This window comes from Antrostomus carolinensis, unplaced genomic scaffold, assembly GCF_000700745.2.
Source record: "Antrostomus carolinensis isolate BGI_N321 unplaced genomic scaffold, ASM70074v2 scaffold18275, whole genome shotgun sequence".
NCBI classification, from domain to species: Eukaryota; Metazoa; Chordata; class Aves; order Caprimulgiformes; family Caprimulgidae; genus Antrostomus; species Antrostomus carolinensis.
Window position 1 is genome coordinate 4,915 of NW_010317246.1, and position 8,827 is coordinate 13,741.

An 8,827-nucleotide genomic window follows, 5' to 3' on the forward strand; every position below is an offset into this window, starting at 1 on the left:
TATGGAGATGGCTTATCCTTCTTAACACAAACCAGCTATTAAACCACTGGGAGAGTCAGCTGACACTGGGCTTCCCTTCCAGCACAGCAGTCTCATAATGTATGTGTTGGCTCACACATGATCATGGCACAAGGGGGAAGTCAATCCCAAACTGTTCTATTGCACATCACCTGCATTTTAAAATGAAGGTGCAGGTAATAATCCAACCTGTTCCATCCTGGTTCTGCACTGGATCCCCGATGCCTGATGTGGCATTTGACAAATGGCAGAGCTCTTCAGGGGAGAAAGGCCAACAGTTTGTCTGACAATTTAATTATTGCAAAATGCCCCTCCTCATCTGTCACTTTTGTAATGAATCGTCAGGGAAGACACAGGATTAAACTGAGCAGTCTGCTGGAAGCTTTTGCTCTTTTGCAAACTGCACAGCATTGTGTATACTGTAGAACAGCATTTCCTGCATACTTCCAAAATCTTTCCCAAAATAACCTCCTCTTTTCAGAGAGTCTATCACTGAGGGATTGCAGCAAGCCAGGAGAACAGAAATGTTTAAGTCCTTGTAGTCTTTAAGGATTTCCTTTAGAGTATTAACTCCAGTGGTGTCCAAAAATGAGATGGAAGAGCAATCTACAACAAGGGCTTGGAAATCAATTTGCTTAGGAACTAGTTGCAGAGTGGTTTCTCCGATGCCCAGGCCATTGGCAGTTGTGTGATCTCCCTTTTTCAGATGCTGCTTTTCCATCTTCTGATATTTCTTCCTTCTAGCAGCTTCTAGGTTAGGATCTAAGTTAGTCAATCTGTACAGAGACTTTAGGAAGTAGTTTCTATTTGCATAGTAAAGTGGGGCCTCAAAACGGAATATTTTGACCTTTGGAACAGAAGAGAGATTTTCATATTCTAAGTCATCCTCATAAAAACTGGTGTCTTGGATCTGACCAAGCAGGGCTGTCCGTGGCCGCTGTGTCCGAACAATGATGCATAACATGGAGAAAACAATGCCAACCAACAGCCCTACTTCTGTACTGATCAAAGCAGAGGCAGACATGGTAACAACCCAGATAAGTGTGTCCACCTTATTCACATGGTACCGTGCTGGCACATCTCGGAACTTCCTCAGGGCTCCTCGGAGGCTGACAATGATGATACAAGCCAGGACACACTTCTGCAAGGAGTAGAAGAGAGGTGCCAAGAAGAGCAGCACTAGCAAAACCACCATTGCACTAATTACTCCAGAGACTTGAGTCTGGCAGCCTGTAGATGTTTTGACAAGTGTTTTTGCCAGAGCTGCACTGGTTGCAAAAGAGTGGAAGAAAGAAGGAATGATGTTGCAGAACCCCACTGCAAACATTTCCTGGTTGGCTCGGATGGTGTAAGCATATTTCTTTGCACACATTTCAGAAAGGGATACAGTGAAGACAAAGCTGACTATGGCAAGAGGCAAAGCATCTACAGCGACTCGGAGCATTAAGTTGAAATGTGGTACCTTGGGGGGAATAAATCCTGTTGGAATAGCTCCTGAAACACTGGATGCGTACAGTTCATTTAAATTCCCATAGTGTGACACCAGTGTTGCCACAACAATAACTACCAGCTCTGTGGGAAGCGGAAATTTCAGCTTATGCTTGTACCGATCTCCCACTTCCTTAGCAGTGACCAGCACCACAATACAAATGGCACTTGTGATGACATCACAAAGGTTAGCCTGAGAAATGTTCTGGAAAATGTTAATCCAGGTAATAACAAGCATTCCATGCCCTTGACTACGAGGGATTTTTATTCCAATCAAGTACTTCACTTGAGCTGTTAAAATGGTTAAGGAAGCACCAGTTGCAAAGCCATCTAGTATAGACTCAGATAGGTACATAGACACAAAACCCAGATGGAAGAGTCCCATTAGAACCTGAGGAGACACAGGAAAAAAAAGGAAAAAAAAAAAAAAGATTAGCCTTAAATGGTACAGCAAATAATTAAGTACAGATGGGAGGGAACTTGCTGGAGAGAGATAGGGTTTGGCTATTTGAATCTTAAAACAGGAATTAGCCTTTGATGTTTCCAGTCTGCTCTTAAAATTCTTTTTACTGTTATGGGATACTACAAAGCCAAGAGGTGAATGTGGAGTTTGAGACAGGGTCAGTAAAACTCTCTAACTCCAGCATTGGTCTGAATTGACTCCACTGAAGTGGCTTGTCTGAATTTTATTTCCCATGCAAAAAAGCAGTGGATCCAAAAGTGCATCTGTTACACCAAAGCCAATTTTCTTTTTTCATGCCTGAAACTGAATAAAGTTAAAACTTATGGCCATTGCTTTGTAAACAGAACTTGAATGACAACAGCTAAGCTCTCTACTTTAGTGGCTCTGTATATTAAACAGCTTTTAATTTTAGCCTTGTGAACAGAAGGGAAAGTGGAGCACAGACAACCTTTGTGGCATCTCTAAGGTCAGAAGTGGCTGAAGAGCTCACAAACTTTCACAGATCCCAGGATACTGTCATTATCTAGTTGCTTCTTCTTCCTTTGATGGCTTTGGAAAATACGGCTTCACAAAAGCATTTTGTTATTCATAAATTTGACCTGAAATTTCTAAGTAAACAGGAAGATAGCGAGCTCTTTCTTAATTCATATATATATATATATATACACACACAATTAATAGGTAAGCACATTCATTGTGCTTCCTTCTGTGTTCTCTTGATATCCTTGTGATGGGCAGCACATTCGTAAATCTCAAAGAGTCCAGCTCTGAAAGTAGTCAATCCATTTCCCCTCTTGTCCTTTCTCCTTCTGAATTATCTCTGGGATGCAGTTTGGTAGAACGTAGTACCCACTAACAAAACACTGAGCAGCACATTCTGGACTTCTGTAGACGTAGGTGAGTGGCCCTGCACCTTTATTAAAGTATCTAGGGAAACAGAATTATTTCTTCATTGTTGAAGTACACAGCTACCTAAGAATTTCCTACATGGTAAGATCTGTATTGGATTCATGGTCCCATGAAAGCAGCAAGGCCAAGAGGCAGTGAAGTATCAAAACAGTGTTAATTGTCCTGCAGAAGGCTCTTGTTTACCTGTGCTTGCTAGTAGCTAAGAAAACTGCCTACCTCATGCTTTATCTGAGTTGCCTGCAGTTAGGCTTCCTGGAGAAAACAGTCCAAGGTCATTCAAGTGAACTGATGCTGTGTCTCTCATTGAAAGAGAGTCAAACCAAAGCTTAGGTCATGCAAAGAAGCTTTAGAAACTTCATACCTTGCCTCTGGATGTCAGCAACCACTTACCTGGTACACTCCAGCCACAAATGTCAATGCCGTAGCAATGCCAATAGCATAGCATTCTTTCCCACACTCAGCATTCATCCCTGCAATTGTGAGGTTGAAGGCAGTTGTGTTGGACTGGCTGTCATTCTGCAGAGAGCCATCGCCCAAGGCTGGTGGGGCATCATCATTCAAGTCAAACCCAGCCAAGAGAAGTTCTCGGTCCACAACTTGTCCTACCATCAAGCTTATCAAGCTGAAGATGCCAACTGAGACATGACGGGATGTGCCCATTAAGAAATAGATGATGTTGGCAAAGAATGATGTGTAAAGACTATAAATGGGCTTCAGACCTGCCAGCAGTGAGTATGCGATTGCTTGGGGCACCAGAATGATCCCAATCACTAACCCAGACATAATGTCCCCCCAAATATACTCTCTGCACTGGTACTTGGGAAGCCATCGTAAAACAGGAAAGAAGTCCATGACAAAGTATTTCAGCTTCTTTGGGGTGCAGGAGCAACTCCGCCTCAGCTTAGCTAGCATGACTTCTTTCCTATTAATCTTGACACGAGTCTTTCTTTCCATGAGAAAGCAGGAAGAGGTGCTGCTTTCCATCCTAGTAGCCTCAAGTGATCTTTCCATACTCCCAATTTTTACTTCATGTATGTGTTCCTGCAATGTGAAGAAAATGGCGGTTAGGTTGCAATTCATGAAATTTTTTTTAGCACAGATATGTAATGCTGAAAGTTTGTCACCTGACTGGGCTTTTAAGGAAGCATCATCTCAACAAGAACAACACCACAGGGCTCCAGTGATGCATAATATTAAGAAATAAATAGTGCACCTATAGTCATTGATGTAGAACTTGCATGTTATAATGATCTGTCACTGCAGCTCTCCTCAATGCACAGGAGAAAAATGTTGCTAGTAGAACCTGTAAAGCAGAGTTCTCTGGAGAGTGACAGTTTAGTCTTATGCAAAAATTTGTGTGCAAACTGTTGATGGACTTTTAGAAGCTGCTACATAACATGAACCTGTTGATTTGTAGATTGTTTTGATGTGCAGCTTCCATTAATTAATAAGCATCTCCTCACAAATACCAGTTTGGCAACATATGGACCGTGCACAGTGATGGAATGTGTAACAGAATCACAGAATCACAGAATGTCAGGGATTGGAAGGGACCTCAAAAGATCATCTAGTCCAATCCCCCTGCCAGAGCAGGAACCTAAATGAGATCACACAGGAAGGCGTCCAGGCGGGTCTTGAATGTCTCCAAAGGAGGAGACTCCACAACCTCCCTGGGCAGCCTGTTCCAGTGCTCTGTCACCCTCACTGTAAAGAAGTTTCTTCTGGAGTTTAAGTGGAACCTCCTGTGTTCCAGCTCACACCCATTGACCCTTGTCCTACCATTGGTTGTCACTGAGAAGAGCCTGGCTCCATCCTCGTTGACACTCACCCTTAACATATTTGTAAACATTAATGAGGTCACCCCTCAGTCTCCTCCAAGCTAAAGAGACCCAGCTCCCTCAGCCTTTCCTCAGAAGGGAGATGTTCCACTCCCTTGATAATTTTGGTGGCTCTGTGCTGGACTCTCTCAAGCAGTTCCCTGTCCCTTTTGAACTGCGGGGCCCAGACCTTCTAATGCACCCCAGGATGCCATTGGCCTTCCTGGCCACAAGGACACACTGCTGGCTCATGGTCATCCTGCTGTCCACCAGGTTAGTATTTTTGCATTTAAACCTATAGTTACCCTCACTTTGCTCCCCAGGGAATAAGATATAACAAATAATTCTGTGGGCAGCAGAACAAACTTGGTGTTTCCTGTGGTTCTCCTGCATGTCAGTTTTCTGATACATAAAGACTGTGAAAATTTGTATTTTCCAGATGGAGATGTTTTTGGTGTCTTTTGCCTCTGTGAACACAATTGTTTTCACCAAACTCAATCTCTACATTTTTGCTCAATTGTCAAATTAAGTTGAAATTAGCTTAGTGCATTCATAAATAATTTGGGGGTAGGTGGAGACATGACTGGGGGGCAAAACAATGTCACATGCAAATGCTCTATGTGAAACAGTTTAAAAAAAAAATAGGAGCAGGAAGATGGAAAATGTCAAGCAGATTATGCCATGTGGCAAATTTGTCACGGGTTTGCAGAGGAAAGACAGAAAGAAAGAAGAGACTTCCAAGAGTGAATGCCCATGTATAAGTACAGTGAAATAAGGAATGCCTTATATAGACCTAGAAGAGAGTATGTGCTAGTAAAACAGTATGCAGAACATCTAGGAAAGAAGAACTTCTCAATCCCAGCCTCTCCCAATGTCATAAACTGCCAGGATCTCTGCAACAAAGCTTTTTGGTGCCAGGTGTGAGATTGCAGTGTAATGTCAAAGCCTGTCTTCACTTGCAAGTTAAAGCTGTTTCTTTTGCCTTTCAGTATCTAGAGACAGAAGCTATACCCAGGAGTTCCCTAAAACTTGAAGTACACTCACTGTCACAATATTCTGTTGGTATATTTTAATGATTTTAACAGGTAATAGTAAGTTTGGACTCTTGTGACTCATACACTCTCATTCTCTGTGTAATTTTTTTTTTCTGTTAAGAAGAGTATTTTTATTTGTTAATGGCTGGTAACATCAGATAAAGTGTAGAATTCCAAGCTGAGAAAAAACAAAAGGCTTCTGAGTCCAACTGGAAGCATAAATGATAAGCAAAAGAATAGATCACCTGTAAAAAGCCTGTAAGCTTTTGATCTGTAGCACTCTAAACAGAGAGTGGCTAATTATAAAGTCTTCTGTCTATCCTGCTTAGAAATTTTGCCAAATATTTTTGCCAGCAAATTGAAAACAGTGAGAAGGTATGTATTTGTAACTAGTGTAAAAGTCTTAAACAAATTCCCATATTTAATGACATGGCATGATTTCTAAGGCCATGCAAAGTTTAACCAGAAGTTGAAACAGGATGTTTAAAGGTTGCAGGTATGTAATTCTTAATTTAGTAAACGTCAGAAAAGAGAGATTCTTCTTGGAGATGTGTGGACTGATTGCCCAAGTTGAAAATGACCTGCATAGTAGTCTAAATATATTTTTAAAAATCAATGGATTTCTCTCCCTCCCAATTACATGAAATAGTTTTTAGCTCCCACTGCATAAGCGTCTTTATGTTTGTAAGTAACGTTTATTTCCATCATAAGAGAAAACTAATTACAATTTAATGTAACTATTTAGAAAGATTGATGACTGTTTTTATCAGTAATGCCAAATATACTTTAGCCTCTAATGTACTGCATGGTTATGCTAGGCAAGATCTGCTTGAACAGGAAATAGGTTTGATCTAGTCTTTGTTAGAATGCAAAGGTGAGAAGAAAGGCCATATGATTAAAGTTTACCAAGTACAACTGCAACTGCAATAAAGACACTCATTTTTAAGATGCAAAAAACCAACACTTCCTGTCTTACCTAAATTGTTTGGAGAATGAGAGGCTTGTGCATGAAGACAGCAAGTCCTATTCGAATGCCAGCCACTTCTTACAGCCAAGTGAATTCAGACAGCCAAGAAATAAATACAGTGCCCTTGTTCTACATATTTAAAAGCTAGTGGGCAGTTCACTATCCAGTGAGTGCTCCTGATAGGCTACATGAAAAAGATTGCATTGGCTTCTGTACACTAGGCTTATATTTTTAATTGTGCAGTTGCTGTCTGCCTCTCTTTAAACTCACACAATGTACTTGCAAGTAAATTGGTATTTACAAAAAAACCTATTAAAGTTCACACATATGCATTGTTTGTGCATCTTCCTGAGGGATGATACTAGTTTTTAATACACAATATTATTAGAATATAATTTATCTGGAAATCTGTTAAGAGATACTGTATATGAATGATAATTTAGTAATATATCTGTGCTGTACTGCCTTACTGGATAATCAGAATGGTAACTTTTTGTAAAAACCTAACACATAAAAACCTAGTGTGATAAAGCATGTATCTTTTCATCAGTTTTGATGCATTTTATACACAGGTAAAAAAAACCTTCCTGGTGGAATAAATAGCATACAAGCTAAAACACAGCCAAATGCTGATAGGAGGTAATTTTCTTCCATTCTTTTCTCCTGAAAATAAGGGTTTCCTTCTTGTAAATAACTATTTATTCTGCTAGATACATTTTCAGAATCCCTGTCAAATGAACACGCTAGATGTAAAGCACAGCTCTAAAATGAGATGTTATTGGTTTCCAGTAAATGTTAATGTTTAGAGTTTAATTGATACTTCTAAGGTAGTAAAGCCACACCAAATAATAGGAGGGGAATTGTCACCAGCAAAACATTTTTCAGCTGTATAATGCAAGAATTCTCAGGCTGTAATGCCTGTAGCTCAGGAATAACTTAGTTGCTTCTGCTGAAGAAAACAGGATTCCACCATGGCTGCATGCTGTCCCCTATACATTTGTGCCGCCTAGCAGAGAGCTGGGAGCTTCCAGTGCTCTTACCATCTCCAAAGGGTGGAGAGCAGATCTGTCTACTCCTGTGCACATAAGTGAACTCTGTCCTTGTGAGTATGGCACTGAGATAGAACACCATTCTTCCACAGTGGTAGTACTTGAGCAATATTCAGGAGCCCTAGAGTGTCAAATTGATTCCTCTACTGGTTTGCCAAACTGACCCTTTTTCAGCTCAGCCCATACTATGTGATTTGTAAGAAAAGGGACAACCCATATTTCAGGCTCCCCCTCACTCCCCAGAGCTTCACAGAACATATGTTTGCATTTTATTCAAGTGAAGTCTTCCTATCACTTGCTGAAAGAGCTGTTCATCATGTGCAGATGAACGAGCAGATAGCATAGAACATATTTATCCATTGCATTCTCAGCTGTTTGTTACAAGTGAAAGTTACTTGCATGAACATTCATATGCATATGTATCATCCATGTCATTGCGATAAAGCATGGAATCCTAGACTGTTGTGAGTTGGAAGGGACCCATGAAGATCATAGAGTCCAACTCCTGTCCCTGCACAGGACAATCCCAAGATTCAGACCATGTGTCTGAGGGTGTTGTCCAAATGCTTATTTAATACTGTCAGGCTTGGTGCCAAATGTAGTCTTGGTTGTTTTTAATTGTATTTTGATGTTTGGAATCTTCACAGTTAAATTTTTTCAAGTTGCCCTTGAATCACAGAATCATAGAATCATTTGGTTGGAAAAGACCTTTGAGATAGTAGAGTCCAACTGTACCTGTCCACTACTAAACCATATCTCTAAGCACCTCATCTAGCCATCTTTTAAATACTTCAAGGGATGGTGACTCAACCACTTCCCTAGGCAGCCCATTCCAGTGCCTGAGAACCCTTTTGGTGAATAAATTTTTCCTGATATCCAGTCTGAACCGCCCTTGGCACAACTTGAGGCCATTTCCTCTTGTTCAGTCACTAGTTACCTGGGAGAAAAGACACACACCTGCCTCGCTGCACCCTCCTTTCAGGGAGTTGTAGAGAGTGATAAGATCTCCCCTCAGCCTTCTCTTCCCTAGACTGAACAACCCCAGTTCCCCCAGCCGCTCCTCGTAAGACTTGTTCTCCAGC

General features: G+C 41.0%; 1 protein-coding gene across 1 annotated transcript; it reads right to left on the bottom strand.

Moving 5' to 3' along the window:
- Positions 1 to 376: 376 nt before the first annotated feature.
- On the bottom strand, positions 377 to 3,913 carry SLC26A1 (solute carrier family 26 member 1). The gene is made up of 2 exons (XM_010168525.2): positions 3,269 to 3,913; positions 377 to 1,897 (listed from the first exon to the last, which is right to left on the bottom strand). Exons 1-2 carry the CDS (start codon positions 3,887 to 3,889, stop codon positions 377 to 379), a joined length of 2,142 nt encoding a protein of 713 aa, XP_010166827.1. The 5' UTR covers positions 3,890 to 3,913.
- Positions 3,914 to 8,827: the final 4,914 nt, after the last annotated feature.